We start from the raw sequence: 20133 nt of genomic DNA on the forward strand, positions 1-20133 counted from the left end.
GGCCCCCCCCAAAAAAAACGACGTGCGCAGGGTGGCCTGGGTGGGCGTGTATCTCCCGGCCAGATTTGGAGTCCCACTCCGGCCCTCTAAGCTAAGGGGTCCTTGGCCTGAAAATCGTTGAATTTTCAGTTATCATCATAATAGCAGTTTATATCCAGATGCAAATGCTAAGCATTAAGCAAGCAATGAAAGATCTGCTGCCATTAGTAAATTACAAAACACTTTAGGAACGGTCCGAAAGTGCAGTTTTTATTATTGGAGGCGACTTAAATCGCTCTAATTTAAGTTCTCCCCAGATCCCATCAACAGGCTGCTGGGCCTGGACGTGTCCTCCGGGGTTGTGCTGTACAGCTGACCGGAGTTCTGACAGACATTTTCCATCTGTCCCTGGCCCAAACGGTTGTTCCTGTGTGCTTCAAATCCACCACCATCGTGCCGGTATGGAAACACTCCTCTGCTGTAAGTTTGATTGACTTTCGTCGCACTCATCCCCATCATCATGAAGTGCTTCAAGAGGCTCATGTGAAATCCACCATCTCACAAACCTTGGACCGGTTCCAGTTTGCCTTTCGTGAGAACAGGAGCACAGAGGATGCCATCGCTACAGCCCTACACTTCACTCTCAGCTGGAAATTGACAACACCTGTGTGAGGATGTTATTCATGGATTTTAGTTCAGCGTTCAACACAATCATCCCCTCCAAACTGGTTAAAAAGCTTACTGTCCTTAATGACATTGACCCCCTCCTCTGTAACTGGGTCCTTGACTTTCTAGTCTATAGACCCCAGCATGTCAGGATAGGCAACCTCACCCTGACCACTGGTGTCCCACAAGGTTGTGTGCCGAGTCCTCTCCTCTACTCCCTCTTCACTTTCGACTGCACACCTGAACATGGCTCAAACCACATTATCAAGTTTGCATACCAGGTGAATACCAACGGATTTGCCTCGGGTGACTGTGTTTTGGGGGTATTCTCAGGGACCACATGCAATACCTTCACGGAACACCAATGGTCCACAGACCACCAGTTGAAAACCCCTGCACTACACCATATCCCTTTTCCGAAAATAGCTGATCAACAACAATATGTTCAAGCAGACAATGAGCTCTTGCCAGTAGCTGTGCTACTGCTATTGAATAATGGAGTGGGCTTGAATTATATTCATCGTCAGTGACTGATTTGAATTGAGTTACATGGCCTGCTGGTAGCGTGCAAAAAATATGATGCTGATCGGCCCAGTAGTTTGCAAATGTATAGCTGCAGACAGAAAGAAGCAATCACACACACAGTCTGAACGAGTGAACAAAAAGTAGAGTAGTTCGATCTCCTTCCCATTTGCCCCCCACCCCTCTTCTTCTTCTCTCTCTCCACTCTTCTTTCTATGGAAATTAACATTGCGATGGGAATGATGTACAAAAACGAATTTCACCTACTTTTTTACCTTGTAAACCTGTGATGTGACAATAAACCTGATTCTGATTCTAATATAGTACTTGAGAACCAACAGTGCCCTCTTCAGTCTGTAGCAGGACAACACTCTGCAGCCTTCAGGTGAAGGCCAAACTCACTACTAAATAGCCTTCAAATTACATTTGGTTATGTTTTAGAATTTGGTTTTTAGAGAAATATCAGTTTGGTTGAATTTGAAGACACGGAAACACAACATACTTAATGTCAGTAACATCGTAATACAATTTAATAGCCAAGCATACTCAGTAGTCAAGCTGTGGTTTATTGCATGTATTTAATGTCCAAGTACCTTAAAATGATAACGACACTAGTTAGCAAAAAGAAACAGGTCCAGGGTACCACATGTGCTAGTTGGGCTGCTGGTTGATGACACAATAGTACATATTTACAAATACAAGACTGACTCGAGACAAACATTTAAACAGAATTGACTTTGCACAAAATTAAAATAAGTACTGTATAAAGCTAGTCCCTGGTAATTGATCCGACTGAAAATCACTTAGCAGACATCATTAAGATTGTAATAAAGGCACTCTGATGTTTATTATATACATTTCAATGATCTTAAAATAAGAGAAGATCACTTTTAGGGGATTTCACAGTAATCATTTCAGATTTGATACCCTCTGTTTGGAAAGAAACACTGGACAATAAAAGATCAAACAGAACAGATTGTTGCTGGTGGATAGAAAACTTGTATCTCCATATTTCATCTTTTTTTTCACCCATAAATGAATGCCCTATTTTATATTTGTGAGACAGTGTCCCGTAAAAGTAAGAGAAAATAGCTGATCTACAATCGCGATGCATTGTGAGCTTGTACAGTAGATTGGCTATTTGCGAGACATTTTGAAAATCCTTTAAAAATGTTTAACAATTTTGCCCATGATGACGTGCCCAAAATAGAGACGTGAGTTTGAAAGTGGTCAAGTATGTGTGTTTTATAAATACAGAGATTATTTTTCCCATTTCTTGAAATGTATCAGTTTTGGACAAACAAGTTTTCCACCCGACACAGACAATATGATGGTTGCATATCCACATTTAAAGGAACACTTCAACCGTATATCATCGGACCTCATTAATGTAATATTTCTGTGTACTGAAGACTGTGTAGTAACTGTAGTTTCCATTAGCTTGAAATCCTAACTGAAGTCATCGGCAGGTACATTTGTGAGCTCAGTGGTTCCCAAACTTTTTAGCTGAAGTACTATTTTCACTACTTCTTAAAACTTTTATTTATTTATGGAATTCATTTGAAATCTGTTTGAATTCTATTTACATTTTTTGAAAGACTTCTGAAATAATTAAAAACATTTCGGAAACATAAAAAAGGGACATTTACTCGTGACCCACAAATGCGTCCCGACCCACTGTTTGGGAACCACTGATCTACAACATGCCTCTGAGATACAGAGCGAGAACACAGAAATTGTACCATGCTAATAGTGAGCATTAGTGAAAAAAGGTGAAGTGTTCCTTTAAGGCCATGGAGTAAACCTCTCACAATCAAACAAACAAGGTTTTCTTGTAAGGAAAAGTGGAGGATAATGCACTATACTGTATGTTAAAGTTATACAGATAAAGAAATGTGCTTCTAAATAAATACAAAAACAGCATCAGAAAAGGAGATATTCCTTACATTGGGTATATGCAACACAACACCCAACAATACAGCACTCTGATTTGAAGGTCCACTCCGCTCATAATACCTATTATTCCACTCTAATTACAAAGACAATTAACTACCACATTCCTCATTGCGGACTCCAGCACAATGGGAAAGGTGCACAAAATGGCAGCCTAAAGGATTGACATCATTTGGTCTTCTCTGCCTATCCTTGTGTTGAATGTGCTCGGATGCAATGTTATAAAAAGCTACCCATTCAATACACCACCTGCATGTATGCACATGTGATTGAACAACATTCAAAAGCCATTCTATCCCTAACCCAGTGTTTCAGGAGGTTTCTAAATCGGAAAAAAATAAGTAATTAATGAATTGATTAATGTGAAGCCAATTTGCAGTGTAGAACAGGAAACGACATCCAATCAGGAGGCTGTCATCTTATGCACCTGAACCATTCTTTAAAACATTCTGTCATTCTGTGCAAGAGCTTCGACTTTGACACAAGGATTTGGATAATCAAAGAGATCAAGACACTTTTTTTTTTATCACAAAATGAAGAGTGTACCCAGGTGACAGGGTAAATAAAGAGAAATAAGGAGACAAGATTATTAATATCATCTAGCTTTTACTACTGTTTTCTCTTTGGTGTAATGTGACCTATTCAAAACAAAAGTATTATTATTTTACACTAATAATCAAATCCTGCCAGGCACCAAATTTAGCTATGTTAAGCTAAAGGTTAATGGCTACAAGTCACAAATTATTTTTGCATTATGAACTTAGGGCTACACCCTCTCAATTGATCCATCAATCAATCCAATCTCAGTTGATAATGTTTTTGTTGGCTCATCAATTTCTTTCCATTCTAAGGGAGTATCTCCCCTCTTGCACCATTGAAGTAATATACATATCGATATTTGATAAACCCAGGATCTTTTCATTGTGAATCATTGTGCATATACGCATTAATTTACAAGGACAGTAACGTGGGAAAAGCCAATGTAAGAAAGGCGTTGGCTAATTGACTTTTTTTACAATGGATGACAATTTTCTCGAGCTGGGATCAGCCCTACAAAAACAGACATGTAAACACGATTGCTGCGTTTAGGAATCACTGTTTCTGACTGTCAGTGTATAACACTTGCTTACACTTCAAATGCTTACATTGCACAAGCATTTCACTTCTAAATAGCTTTTTGATGATACTTGCTGGCACACAACATGAACCGTCTATAAAAAAAACGTTTGAGCATACTGTTCAGTGGTGGACAGTAACTCATTATTATATTAAGTAATTCATTATGAATTAACCACTTAAGCCCTATTTCAAATATAGTGAAAATAGTCATATCTACAAGATCTGCTATTTTCACTATTTTAGAAGATTTCGGATATTTCAGGGTTTTTTATTATTGGAAAATGTTCTACTTTTCAATTCAGCAATTTGTACTTTTGATTACTTGAGTATTTACTTGAGTATACTCTGTCCACCACTGATACTGTTACACGAACAATACTGTGCTTGGGGAATTCTGAATACAGTACTTGAGTCCACATTCTGAACCTCAACTTGTGTCATCGCCTGACAAAACAGGGAATAGATTAAAAAAGAAACACAAAAAATTAAAACAAAGCACTACACAGGCATGATCAGTGAGTGGAGGGCATCCTCAAGAAGTCAATTATCATAGGTCCATCAACGCTGACTATGCTTACATGCAGCTGATAACAGTTTCAATGTGGACTTCAGTGCTTGCTGAATGAATGCCTCAAAAGAATGCAAATATGCTATGAACACCCATGAATTCAAGATTGTATTAGTACTACATAGTACACTTGTATTCTTTTTGCAGAAGTAGCAATGTTTCAATATGAAATGTTTTGATGTTTTTATATCTCAACACCTTATAGGCACGATTATGTCATTTTGATCAGGAGAAACGGTGACATTTCTAAACCGCCATGCACATTTGTTCAGTTGATGCACAGATGATAAAATGTTTTCATGTTATGCTTAAATGAAGAAAAAAAAAACTAAAAAAACATAACTTTCGATATAAAATTAATATAAGTCAAAAGTATAATGGAAAGTGCATGCCCAGATTTTGGGCACAAATGTGCTTACATTATGTCAGTCACAATATGATTTTGTTGTACTCATTAACATAGAATTTAACCACATGAACCCTAGCATCCCTACTCATGGGTATGTATCATAATGAGCGAACATTAGGCAAAAATTGGAGATCTACAAGCTTACAATGCATGGCAAAGAGATTTGGAGACGGTAAAAAAGGAGGCGATTAAGTATAGACCCCTGGGGGACACCGGTTAACAAAATATATAGGGTTTAAGTGGTTATGATCGTTTTCTTTCTGCTTCATGTGGATTGGGTACAGAGAATGGCATGGGATGTAATGGCGTTCATTGGATACATTTGCATACAACCTGTCGTGACCACAAGTCCTAATCCATCTGAAACCTCATAGCGATTGCAATGTTTTTCTTTTCTTCAAGCATATACATTTTTTTTCAATACAAATTTCCAATGAAATTTCCACTGGGAAAGGCAGTTAATCCAATTGCAGATTACATGTAAACATAGTCAGGGTTGTAGCCTATAATACAGTGAAAGTGCCACATGGCTGGATGCCACTTAACAGAGTACTGAAGTTGAGTGTTAAATGCACTTGGTATAGCATGGACAATATAGTTCCTGAAGGCTGTCACAAATTATATGAAAAAAACCATCCCTATCAAAGGTCGTGATCATGTTGAATTGGAACTGTGCCAGTGCTTTTATAAGATTGAAACTGACAGCTTTTTTAAATACTTAAATAGATATAAAACTTTGTTATTTTTTAAACAGACAAACTGTACATATCTGGTACCAATACATATAAAAATTACAAGCGTGGTTACATTAGAAAGGATACCTTCTGATAAGTCATATCAAAAATATGCAGCTTTAGTAGCACTTTCGTAGTCCATTTTATCTAATCAAACTTTACATTGCTACATTACACTCCAGACAAAGAAGAGAATGAGGTATTTTCTTCTAGTCCAATGTCTTGTAGTACTCAGTATAATGCAATGGCACTGAGCATATTTAGAAAAAGACTACATTATGTATGTCTTAAAAGTCACAAAGTCACCCACTGTGGCCACAGCGGGCCCCTTCTTATCCCACCGTATTTCCTCTCCAGATCCCCTTCTACTTTACCACTTCCTTTTCCTGCCACTGCCGGTATCCGTTCTGAACACTTCCTCGTTTTCCATCCAACCGCTCCTCGATTCCACCAAAGAGAGATTTCTTAGACAAGTCTCCTTTCCTCTTCAACCAACACGTCAATCTATTTTTTCAACTTTCCCGATAATCTTCTCCTCAAAGACGGGCAAGATAGCATCATCTTCACGTACCTCTTCGAACACCACTCCACAGTCAAACTCGTCGCTTACCTTCTTGAAATAATACCTACAATTGTTTACAAGAAGAAAAGAAAAGTTAAGATCCACTCTACAATATCTGGACCCCATTCTGCCGGCTAAACCCCCTTTTATATGTATGTATTTATTTGCCATTTACCTTTACCAAGGTAATTGTACTTTATCTCTTTTTCTGTCCACTTAATCAGTTTAGTCAATATTCCTCTCCAATATTTTTTTTTTCTTTAAGATTTTTTCTCTGTCTTTCCTGTCTGATGTCTTACCCGTACAGTATGTCCTGTGGCCAAGTGACCGTTTACTAGGTTTTGTCTTGTAGGAATGGAGATGTCTGTGTGGGTATATATGAAAATATAATAATAATAATAATAATAATAATAATAGAATTCTATCAATTACACATTTGTAATGTGTTTTATGACTTCTCTAACACTGTTGTTGGATTGTTTTTGGACTAAGTATATTTAAAATAAATTCCAAACGAAAGCCTGCACTATTCTAAACAAAATAATTTAGATAGCATGCTTGGAAAAAACATTGAATGTGGTGTTAAACATTACACTCACCTGTAACTCCCTTTCTTAGTTAGCAACTCCTTGAACTGGCCCAGTGTGACGATCCTCCCTTTGACAGATGTCCTGTATGGTATAGGTTCTCCACAGAAGTAGTAGGCCACTGTAATGTTCTCACAAGGGGACTTTTTAGTTGCTTTATGTCTGCCAAACAAAAAGACAAAAAAATATATAAATACACCTTTTTATATTTCATGTCCATAAAGTTAGCATAAGAAATATTTTAGCTGTCATCAACATCTCAGTAGGAGTCCTGGCTCAAACCAAAAATGTTAAGCCCGATTTATACTTTGTGTTATGGCAAATGAAGCATGATAAAGTTGCAAAGACAAATGACTTTCTGAATTTCCCCTTAGACCTGGCAGGACTGCAGAGACAATAAGCCTTGTAGTATTTCAAATGTAACTTCACAATTTGTACGTTTCAAGATGCCATTTTGATCATTTCAGCATTCGACCGTAGGGGAAATATTGATGTAACATCTAAAGAAGAATAAAAGGGAACAACATAGCAATCTTTAAAAAAATATTGTTTTCCCTCTCTCGACCAAGCCGAGTAGAATGTGAGGGGAAACACAGCATTTTTAAGACTATTTACTTCCACCTAGCAAAGTTTACATCTCCATCCAAGTAAAAGTAGCTGTGGCCTTTTATATAATAGACTGTCAGAGAGAAGTGAGGAGATACATACATCACATACAAAACTGACACCGAGTGCCACACTACGAAAAATCGTGAAAAGTTGTGCAAATCTTTGAAAATATATATATTTTTAAAGCGAGCATTTTTAAGTCTAATTTTTGCTTCTGGGTCTTCTGAAATCTAACTGTTTTTAATTTGTTTTACTTCTGTTGCTATATCAGTGGTTCTCAAACTTTTTTTCATGTCAAAGACCACCCAAAATGATATGTATTTGTCCGCGGACCCCTCCATCTCAAAATATGTTGTTCCAGGGACCCCCAGAAGCATAGATTTGAGTTAAAATGTACATCTTTATTCAAAGATTTGCACACATTTTCACGACCCCCCCCCCCCCCCTAAAAAAAAAGCAGATCTACAAGCTCATATAGCTACGAGCTTGTATATCTGCTATTTTTGAATAGCCAAAGAAATCTAAAAATGACAGATGCGTTCCCGGCTTTAATGGGTTAAAAGAGCACTGCATGCTTGAACCCCAGTAAAGCGCGGGACAGTTCAGGAAACGGGTTAGTGTAGCTAGGTTCTATGGGCAATGTTGGGTAGAAATATAATATCATGAGAACAAATGATTATTCAAGATGTTCCTCCAGGCATCCATGGTGCCGGCACCAACACCTGCTCTCAGTTACCATTACACCTCATCAACTCAGTGGAAAAAGCGATAGCAATTTCCTACAGCAGATACTGTATGTCCGATACCGTTATTTTCTAGCTCCCTGGCTTGTTTTGTGCCCTCTGTAGCTTAATTGCACTCTTTTGCCACACAATGTTTTCCCCATCTGAGTCGATGTTTGAAATGAAACCTTCCACTAGTTGTTTTTTTGGACCACTGTGAGGTGGATGTGTCCTATTAGTATGAACACCTATTAGGGCTGGGAAATTAACTGAAAATATATCGAAACCGATACTAATAACCAACCAAATAATTGAGAAGCAAGGTTTTTTTTGTGCATTAATCGTAATTGAGGTTTGAAAAGATCGTATTGGTTTGAAGTCATATCGCCCAGCCCTAACACCTACAGTACTACTTTTACCTACAGTACACAGCCGTACCGCCACACCAAACAATATGGCAATGAACAGGGCATTTGGTAAGAATTAACAACCCACAAGTTTTCTATAATATTTCACAACTCTACAGAGTTCAGGTTATTCAGTTAATGGTGCCTCCCATTTCAAAAGCACTGCAATGTTCCTTGAGGGCTACATTAACTGAAGCCAACAGGGGGCCGATTGCAGTGTTCAAGAGGCATACAAAGTACTCAATCCCAGTCCTCCTGGGTCTAATGGACTGATATATCCACGGGCAATGCGAGGGTATCTGCCTTTCATCTGCTCCTCAATACAGCTCCCTTGTTCCCCTGCATCCCTAGACTACCCTTATGAAGAGGCATGGGAACATCAAACAGACACAATGTTCTGAAAGACGGCATCAAAAACTAGCCCACTCCCTAGACAATCTGCACCGTGTGTCTCCATCAACCAGTACACACTCTCTGTGCAATCTTTACACTTTCTCTCTGCTCCCGTCTCTCCACTGAAACCAGCACACTAACAACAACAATAATAATAATAATAATAATAATAATAATAATAATAATAATCACTCTAATCAGAAATCAATTTCCTTGCCCTGCAATGGGTAATAATTCAACAAGTAATGGACAAGCCACGGGGTTGAGGTGTTAAAAGAAAACAAGCAATGAATCTAATCCCCACATATTCAAAAAAACAAAAACAACAATTAATTGCATTATTAAAACAAACAAGGATACTGCTTGGGACACTACAAGGGGATGCGTTGGACTACTTCCAACAAAGCACATTTAATTCACCAGTAGTAATTATGTATTATTGACTTCTGAATAACCTGGCGGGTCTACAAATACATAAATGCACACAGTGTCCGTTAGCCCATACACACAAACACGCATACAGCATTCTACACTGCCAGCGATGGGCATGGGAGGTAAGATGGGGTGACCTTTGACATGTCTATGGGATGGGACTTGTGGGAGGAAGGGGGGGAGGGGGGGCTGGTAGGACACAGTGGACATACTCAGACTCGGAGAGCTCACTGTCAGAGACGGCGGGCACCACGCTGAGCGGAGGGAATAGTGCAGGCCTGACGGCAGTGCGACCCCTCTGGATCACCTCCATCACATACCTGAGGGACCGAACAATCCCAGCAGTTAGACACATGGACTACTCTGTGGGGGAGGGGGGGTTCCGCAGACTAGATCTAATATGCACATCATACAGTGTAAGTTAACCCATTGAATCCGGGAATGCATGTCTGTCATTCTTTGGCTATGCCGCGCAATGAGCTTGTAGATCTGATATTTTTGAATGGCCAAAGAAATCTAAAGTGACAGAGATGCGTCTCCGGATTGAATGGGTTAACACCTGGCTTACATGCACGCTGATATTAAAGTCCTGCGATTATATCCAGCAACTCCATATCTTATTGACCAAAGAGTAAATGGAAATGAACGAGATTTGATGCCAATTACACAGTGTCAAACTTCCCACCCTGTGTGTGTTTGTAGATGTCTCTGACACAGAATCGTCCCTTGTTAAAGTGACACAACTCGCGTTGAAAAACATCACCGGCTCGATGGAAGCACTCATGAACCTTGATGCTTTAGTCATGGAATATGTCGGCCCTTGGCCGGAAAAAACACCTCACCTTTGCTTGGGTTGCAACGTTCCAGACTTCTTCTTCTCCTCTTCGAGACGTCGACGTGCCTCCTCCAGCTGGGTGAGGGGGTTAGGGGCCGGGTTGGGGGGCATGGTGGGATCCTGGATGAAGGGATGCGAAGGCTGCACGTTGTTCCGCAGCTGGGCACTGACCCACGGGTGCACCCCTCCCGGTCTCTCCACTGAGCTGAGCCGAGACGTGTCGTGGCCTGTGGTCTTCTTGGACCCCGTGGTGCTCCTTAAAGACAAACAATAAACACATGTTTTTAAGTTGGTCATTTTCAATAACGTAACAGAATCCAACAATTTAATTCAACCGGGCCGTTTACATAACGTTTACTTACCCGTATGGACTCTTCTTATGGCGCCCGCTTTCTTTTTCTCCCTCCATCATCCACAGAAGGATCTTCTGGTTTCTCTCCATCTCCTCCGGAGGCAATGGCGTTTCGCTGGGCCGAGCCTCCTCTCCTTTCTTGAACGCTCTCTTGCACGCCATGCCACCTTTGCTGCTAAACGGATAATAAAAACAAGTTACCGACAATTAGAAAAAAAGGATGTAATACAGTATGCTTTAACCACTTTAACTACACTGAAATGTGAATGTCGCAATAAGAAATATTTATATTTTGTTGGCGCAAACAATTGCATTCTGTGCCAGACATTTTTTTATAAATTGCAACAAATTTAACTTAACCCTATGTTTTTTATGTCAAATAGCGAAAGTAGCCAATATACAAGCGCACAATGCGTTGCGCTGCGACACATTGGTGGCATGTAGATTTGCTACTTTCGCTGAATGTTCATCTATTTTCGCCAAAGGTAAATGCGCAGAATAGGGATGCTAGGATTCATGTGATTAACCAAACGAATGAAAAAAGAAAAAACAAGACCACAGTGCCCAGTGTCTGAGTTCGGTTCATACCTGTAACCAGCGGGGTCCGCTGGGTTGGCGCGCAGGCCATCTGCATAATTACGAGACTGTGACCCATAATGACTCTGCTCCGTACCCCAGGGAAAGGTGCCGTGCACGGTCTGCACACGCATGGCCGCTTCAGCCTCCACCTGCTCTTTGGGCTTCCCCCCGCCTGTGTGATGGATGTGGTGCACGTGTTTGTGGTGGTAAAGGTGGCTGGTATCTCCCTTTGGCCCATGCCTGGTGGGATGTTTGCCCTGGCCCGAAGACAGAGGCACTCCATTTCCAGTTACTTTCCCTCCTGGGAAACCGTCCGGGGAGCGGGACTTGGGGGAATGGCGGCCTGTCCCTGGTGACTGGCAGCCGGGGGTTTTCATGACGCGTTGGACATGGTCATCCAGGATGCTCTCAGGGTTCTCCTCGTGAGCATCTCTCTGCAGAGGGCCATTGTAGCCAATGTCAGCATAGCGAGAGCTGTAATGCTGGGGATACGCCGCACCAGGAGGAAGCCTGTGATTGGACGATGAAGTGGCTGAGGAGACGTCTAGATCGTCGCCATCCTCCTCCTGTTGAGGGAAAAGTATAACATTTAAGCTACCGACCAAGTTTAAAAATCAGAATTTACATTTCAGAATAGTGCATTTATTATCCCCCAACTGCTCATTTGTTTGTTTGTTTTCATAATGGACACAACTTGTTTCGGTTAAAATAAGGACACAAAACCGTGTACTGTGTTATAGTCATTCCAACCTGCAGATGGCAGATTTTAACCACATGCTAATGAGTTGCTATGGGATTCTTCTTACTGCAGAGATAGATTATGAGGTAGAACATGAATAGGGTGGTCAGTCAAACTTGCAGGGGCTGTATGTATGTGCAGCATAACATACATTTGCGATGTTTCGGCTATAAATATAGTCACTATATAATCAATTTTGAACCGAGTGAGGAAATGGTGTGTTCTTTAAATTTTTCCCTTAGTAGAGGGGGGGTTCAGTTGTGATTTCATTGTTATTCAGAGAATGTGTGCGTGTGTGTGTGCGTGCGTGCGTGGTGCGTGCGTGCGTGTGCATGAGTAGTGGGGTTGGGTGACAATGTACAGTTCATTCTTCATTATTATTATTATATTATTACCTTATTTCGATTCGGCTACTGTATTTAGGTAAAGACAAAACCTCACAATCTACAGCTTGTAAGAACCAGACATTTATGGAAAATATTTTGTAATATTGTAATGACCCCTATATGGTTACATTTGTACACATTTTGTGTATAGATGGACACTATAATCTGTAGCTTCTCAATTCATGCACATTTCCTTCAACAGTAACTCCTATTTGTGCGCATATCACTGCCCTGGGTGCGGACATCTGTATTAGCTGAACGCATATTGCTGCCCCGGGTGTGGACATCTGTGTTAGCTGAATGCACTGAGAGCTATTCATGGAGCTATTACACCTTCATTTCTAAAGGCACATTTCAGCCCGGCTTGGCTTCTCAGCTGCCTCTCCCTTTCCAAATGCTTTTGATGGCATTTCAACATGGAAACCCTTGGCAAACCACATTGGACAATTTATGAGCAAGGCTTTGATGCTCTACAGGTAGCAGATTCCTGGGTGGTTTGGTACTCAGGACTTTCTGATGGGGATCTAGCAGAGATTTGCATGCCGCTACCTTGTGTGCACTAAGTTGGTGTGCTCTCATTTGCCTCTTCTACTCTTCGCCCAATAAGAAATACAAATTTAACTATGGCCCCAAAAGCAAGGTGAATACTCTGAGCCAAGACGGCAACATCAGTCGATGAAGACAATGCCATTTCTCACTTGCTCCCAGCTTTCAACAGAAGACACCTCAAGTTCTGTGATGGCAACCTCTCTGCCTGCAGGGCCAAACACATAAATTATCCCTCTTGAGACTTAATACTTGGCTAGGTGCACTGACAGAGATTTCATTAAACGGTACAGGCAAGCAGTTTCATCACTGTCCAACTGACATCAAAAAGGCATTTCACTGCTTCAGCCTCACAAGTGGCTCCAGTGTGCAGGTGTTCAGAATGATACTGGAGAAAAAAGCGATGTCAACAAAAGACCAAGTATGGAATTCTCCAAGGATGCATAAAGCCTACTTTTCCTACTTTTACGGCTGACCTAGTTTATTTAATTAAGGTCTGATAAATTAATAAATAACAAACTTTATTCGGTCAGAAATATGAATCTGTTGTATCCGATTGTAGACTTCATATCAATATTTAACTTTTGGAGAGCACAAAAGCAAACCATATTGGAATACATTCTTTTCCGTTACGAAATGTGTGTGTATATTTTATATTTTAAGTAAGGTTTTAATTTTATGCCATAAATGATCTTCATGAGCGACAACCGATCTCATCAAGAGAAGAAGGAATTGGGTTCTCTGTCACTTCCATAAATGGAATAAAACATAATTATTCAATGTATTCACAATTATTCAATAATATGAAAATACTGCTTCAGCATCTCTGGGGGGCTTTGAAAAATCTAAGTTTTAGTTCATTATTCAATTATATGAAAATATTGCTTCAGCATTTTTGGGGGGGTTTGCAAAATGTACGTGTTCGTTCTGGTGCTAACAGGGTAGCATTTAAAGGATCACCCAAAAAAAACTCCCATTCCTGTGTATAAGATATAAATGTAGCCCCTGAAGGGCTTTGAGATCAGTAAAAGATGGTTCAGAGATTAGTTAGTTGCATACCAATCGTACTCTCTTCAGCCTTTCCTCTAGTTTCTCCTGCGCTTCCCTCTCTCGCAGCACTCCTTCCAGCCTGCTGATGAGATCTGCTGCAAACTTCTCCGGCTCCACGTGTATATCCTTTGGTATCCGGTTTGTGCGCTAGGGAGAGACATACTGTAAGTCCCCACATCATGTGCTCCCAAATGGATGGTCACTGATTGTGTTACCACCTTCACCATCTCCTGAACACAGAGGCAGTAGAGGTATTGAATAGTGCCAACTCATGTCCTGTTGTTACTATTAATAGGATAAAAAGCAGTGATGAAATGTTCGATTCCCGGCTCAGGATAAGTTATCCTTCTGCCCTTCCCTCACTTAAAATGTTCAAATATATGTATATTCAATTAACCCATTGAGACCTGAAGCCGATTCTACACGTCTCCTAAATCTCAACAGTATTCTGAAAAACATATGTTCATATATCAGTGGTGCTCAATCTTTTTCACATCAAGGACCCCCAAAATTATATGTATTTGGCCGCGGACCCCCATCAAAATATTTTGTTCCAGGGACCCCCAGAAGCAAAGATTTGAGTAAAAATGTTCGCTTTAAAAATATATATATTTCAAAGATTTGCACACATTTTCACGATTTTTGAATAGCCCAAAGTGTAAAATAATGATTTTTAGCTCAAATCTAAAAATGAGACAGTTCCAGGTTTTAATGGGTTAATATTCTAAAATATCTCCCATCTTCTTTGAACAGAAGAACATATACTAGGATGAAAACTGCCACTACAAAAAAAGGTTTATTCTGATGATTTTATTGCATCTGAGAAATCTGTTTAAAAGGACCATACCGGTAGTCTGGCATGATTAGCCAATTGACTCATGGTACTGTATACAAGTTTGAAGTCTCAAGTTTATTTTCATTCTGTACTGAAATGAATGGAATCCAATGGATTCTCAAAACATACCAGTATGGTCCTTTACAGAACCTTCTGACAAACTGTATTTCTCCTTTTGATTGCTAATTTCGTACCAGTCACAAGTCACAAGAGCGAAAATGAACAGCCTGCCAAAACACAGCAACGATGTCAAAGTACAGATTTTATAAGCATTACCATTTATATTGTTGCAAGTGACTGAGCTTAAGTCATGGTTCATTCGCCAGGGCAAGAAAAGGGCAGGGTGACGCTTCAGAGATTTTACTGTAACAGACATTCAATCCATGCATCCTAATAGGATGCAAAGTGTGTCATTTTAATTTGACTACTCCTGACTCCAAGGCCCCAATTAGGGTTGGGAGCTCTCCTTGCAAGACAGACAGCAAGCTGCAGCGGAAGGCATGGGGGGCTGTCATGGAGGAACACTCATTTCTGCTAGGCTTCAGCACACACAGCTTAGAAAAGCATCAAGCAGCGTTTAGACAGCCCTCTCTTTCACCATCAGCTATTCTTACACTCCATCACAGGCCCTGAGACACCGAAGGGCTTAAACACACACTTCTGCAATGGTGGAAAGTGAGGAAAAATAAGGGAAAGGAGAAGGACCGAGAGATAGAGGGTGAGAGAGCGAGGGGGAGCGAGATGTAGAAGCAGAAATACTGAAAGAAGAGGGAAATAACGAGAGAGAGAGAGAGACAGAGAGGGAGAGAGAGAGCGAGAGGGGTACTGAAAGAAGAGGGAAATAACCCAAAATAACTTACCGGAATATGAGGTAGAGAGACTCGCCCATTAGCTTTGGCACTTTCGTGCATCTCCCGGCGATGCTGTTTGCGGTATCTGTAGGGTGGTACCCCATCTCTGGAATGAACAACAAAGACATTTTCATAAAACATACTCATGAATAAACAACATTAGCAGCTTTGAATTTATAGCTGAAACCTTCCCCACCATATTTTTGGGTCTAAACCGCATACTTAAGTGGAATGCAACTGAATAAAAGCTCTTGGGGTTTTATTCTCGTCCCCCAGCAACAGCAGTGGTCTGGCAGATTGTGGATGCGTGTTGACAACACAGTCAAATGGCAGTGGTCATGCTGGGTGTGATTCTCCTGTGCTAGAAGCTCTGGAGCAATTAGCTGATAATGGCCTCTAATCCATTCCACTTCAAACACGTTTTTTTTTGTGAAGGTTTTTGTGCAGTTGTGCAGGCTTTGATGTTCCTTTAGTACGATTCCCCAATGCCATCCCTGAACTTGGAAAACAGATTTGTTATCTTCCTTTGCCAGAACATTTTTGGTCTGCTCGCTCAACTGAAATTGAAGTTCTGCCAGCTAAGTAAATCCTGATGAAAAGGATTTTTTAGCTTTTCATATCAAACGGGGGGGGGGGGGGGGGGGCTACACATTTATGTACAAAAAGAGACAAAGAAGCTTTGCTTTCTTTGTTCCTAATGACGAACTGAGACAAAAGAAAAACCTGAAAGGAATGTTAAACATTCTAAGCTTGACTGAGAAATCAATATAAAGCAACTTATGCTTTCTAAATGACGACCATACTAGTCTCTTTATGTTGTGAAAAGAGGCCATTTTTCACTATGATAAATAAATAACGATAAAGATGATATGAATCTGGCTTTACACTATTGAAGATATGGCCGTAGCCGGTATGAGCAGGTGTAAACACAAGTGTACTGAAGTGTGCATAAGTGTGTGGAAAAGGAAATACGTACACACTGCTGTCAGTAAGGGAGAGTGTGTCTGCATCACTGGACATGCTCTGCTGCTCACTGTCGTTGGCGCTGGTGGCTGGCGCTATAGCATAACCGGTGTTGACATAGTATGGGTTGATGGGCTCCCTCCATGGTGCATGCCTGCAAAACAAACACACACACAGAAAACCATTGAGGAACAACATGCACAGTAAAATCCAGAGTGTTCATTTAACTCAAAGTGAAAAAGAGCGTTAACAACATAGCAACACACGACTATCTGGTCAAGAAGAATTAAGATTTAAGCCAAACACATTTATTTTTATCTTCTTCTTCTTCTTTTTACCTAAGTAATGGGCAGGAATGTTGTTTAAAAAGGTCTCCTCCAGGCCAGGTAGTAGCCAATCAGGATAAAATATGAAAAGGTCCGTCTTGATGACATGACTAAAGAGATAATGTGTATATAATAAATGTGTTTCGCAAAAATCGGCCAGCTGGTGGCGCTATAATAGGCCAATGTGAAAAGGGTGGCCTTTCTTCCTCGGCCTAGTGGGAATGTGCATGCAAAGTTTCACGGCAATCAGACAGTGCGTTCATGATTTGAGGCATTTTGTTCAAAACGGGCCACTCCTGCAAACTTTGGAAGCCAATCATGATGGAATATGAAAAATCGGACAGAAACGTCTTGATCACATGACTAAAGAGATGATGTGTACCAATTTGTGTGATGTTTGAATCAAAATCTGTAGGAGTAATATAAAATAAATTGCATTCTAGGGACAGTGGTAGACTATAGGATCCATAGTTGACTCAACATCTTTAAATGCATTTCTTTAACCCATTTGGACCTGAGGCCGATTCTAAAAAAGTTTTTCTGAAAAACTTCAAATATGTACTAAAAAATTACAAAAAACATTATGTTGCTATATACTGTACACAGCAACAGGAACACCAAAAGGGGTTCCCGTCTTGAAAGGTATAGTTACAAATAGGGGTTCCCGCCCAAACAGCTGCCCTGTATATGAATTACAGATCACAGGAGGGGTCTTCCTCACTTCTCTGGGGTCTTCACAACATGCTGCTCTTTTACGGCTTAGTAACATTAACCACCTAAATACGCACCTTATATACTTTGTTGTGCGTCAATAGCGGAAATATCACGACCTACAAGCTCGGTGAGCTTGGAGATTTTCGCCTATTTCACCTATTATGATATGCCCAGAATAGGGAAGCTAGAGTTCATTTGGTTAACCACTTCAACTCTCTAGACTTAGTAAACCGGACCTGAGTTGGCTCTGCACTTTTTTCAGACTAAACCAAATCTCTTCACCAAAAATAGCTGATCTAAAAGTCTGGTTAGCTTGTAGATCTGCTATTTTTGGCTAATATTCCCCCAAGAATATGGATGCTGCAAGGTTCAAAACCTTTGCTTCTGACCGATTATCATTAGCCAGCAAGTTTCTAAAGCAGTGAAGAATTAATTAAAATCCAAACTTGGTAAATTAATTTGAATTTAAAATGGTTTTCAGTCTCTTTCAATCTCTCTCTCTCAAAATTCTTAGGGCTGAGGGTAACCTCTTCTCACAGTAGATTTAAAGCCCATATGCACTGGATATAGTTTGTAGGGGGAAAGGGGCAGCTACGGGCGGGGCCAGAACCATCTGTACTCTGCGGACATTACTACTCAATGGTTGTACAGATTGGCTAGTGCGGTAATACTAGCAGTGTAGCATGTTAAGTGTGCAGACCTACAGTAGCAATGGGCACTCTCTTTTTGTTTTAATTTTTTCTTTTCTATAATTTAGAGTAGGCAATTATTTTTTACCCTTTTTCTCCCCTATTTAGTCATTAACCCATTGAGACCTGAAGCCGATTCTACATGTCTCCTAAATCTCAACAGTTTTCTGAAAAACGTATGTTTCTATATCAGTGGTGCTCAATCTTTTTCATGTCAAGAACCCCTAATATGTATTTGGCCAAGGAAGCAACAATTTGAGTTAAAAATGTTCACTTTAAAAGTATTTATATTCAAAGATTTGCACACATTTTCACGATTTTTCAAAAATAGCAGATCTACAGATCTACAGATCTATAGCGCGGCACTCGGTGCCGCGCTATGAGCTTGTATATCTGCTATTTTTGAATAGCCCAAAGTGTAAAATAATGCTTTTTAGCTCACATCTAAAAATGACAGTTCCAGGTCTCAATGGGTTAAGCCAGTGAATTCCTCCCCATGCACATTTCTGTGTCTTGTCACTGCTGTTGTACCCTACTGGCTCACCTGCCAGTGAGGAGCCCCCAACGGGAGGACGTAGACAGCAGAGCCTTCGTCCTACTCCTCCCGCCCCAACACACCCCACTGACAGGCACCGGGGTGACAGGCGGACAATCCCCATCCATAGCGCTAACACCATAACATGGCCCCAACGGGTGGTATTAAGCCTCTGAATTACTCATGGGTGTGTCTTGGGTGTTACATAAATGAAATCAATCAGAGTGTCTGCTGTCATTACGTTTAAAGGAGCATTTCACCCCTGGAAGAACTTACAGTCACTCAATGTTAATAACATTTGTAGTAGATAACAGTAGCAAAATTTGAAATTTGCACCCTATGGCCAGAACAATATAGAAGTCTGTGTGTTTGACTGGGGTTTGACTGGACTGCTGCATTACTACAATAACCATAATGCTTTGGGGCACTGCCCTTCCTTGTGGGGAGGGGAGGCTGTGTGGGGGTGTAGTCTACATTGTAGTCAGGAAATAAGGTGAGATAAAGAGACTATGAGTCAAATGACTAATAGTCTCTGAGGATATGGATACAAATCTAAAAATGCAGATAAAACACAAAAAACATACCAGGATCATGTTTATGGGTCCTAGACCTTGATACAAATAGGGGTTTGATGCAAAATCGCCGAAATGTCCCTTTAAGAGCAAGGTTGCGCCTGCTATGTTCATTGCTTTTTAGATGGATAGATTGGATGAGACGCAAACAATTTTCTGCTGAGGAAAAGTGAAAGTGTGGGACCATCTAGCAGTAAAACACATCCGTGATATCTTGACATATCAACTTAATTAACACTTGCTCATTTTCAGTTAAGTTCTTCTTTATTTAAACCACCAAATAAAGCATGACAAGGACATGGCATATGAACTTATAGTGCTCTGTAAAGCCTCAACTTAGCTTCTTTGGGCGGTACTTCCGCCAAATTACAGTACTTCCGTTTAGACACTCAACAGGCTAGGTCTTGCCCAGCGTGGGCGCTAATTAGGCCCAAGATCATTAGGTATTTAGACAACATGGGTGCTGGGTGAGAGAGGACATGCAGGTGGCAGGGGTCAC

The 20133-nt window shown here is 40.5% G+C and overlaps 1 protein-coding gene across 3 annotated transcripts in view; it reads right to left on the reverse strand.

The window, feature by feature from the left end:
- Positions 1-1736: 1736 nt before the first annotated feature.
- Positions 1737-20133, reverse strand: part of axin1 (axin 1) — a 29720-nt gene continuing 11323 nt past the window's right edge. The window contains exons 3-11 of one of the 3 annotated variants that reach the window (XM_084071940.1): positions 16812-16952; positions 15845-15941; positions 14159-14296; positions 11438-11994; positions 10860-11021; positions 10505-10753; positions 9875-9982; positions 7112-7261; positions 1737-6576 (exon numbers count right to left, since the gene is read on the reverse strand). In XM_084071940.1, coding sequence (XP_083928066.1) covers positions 6450-6576; positions 7112-7261; positions 9875-9982; positions 10505-10753; positions 10860-11021; positions 11438-11994; positions 14159-14296; positions 15845-15941; positions 16812-16952 — 1729 coding nt within the window. In that variant the 3' untranslated portion in view covers positions 1737-6449. Of the gene's footprint in view, positions 6577-7111; positions 7262-9874; positions 9983-10504; positions 10754-10859; positions 11025-11437; positions 11995-14158; positions 14297-15844; positions 15942-16811; positions 16953-20133 lie in introns of all 3 variants that reach the window. The other 2 variants (XM_084071939.1, XM_084071941.1) reach the window with 2 other exon arrangements.

Source organism: Gymnoscopelus microlampas (assembly GCF_963454915.1).
Source record: "Gymnoscopelus microlampas genome assembly, chromosome: 11".
NCBI lineage: Eukaryota > Metazoa > Chordata > Actinopteri > Myctophiformes > Myctophidae > Gymnoscopelus > Gymnoscopelus microlampas.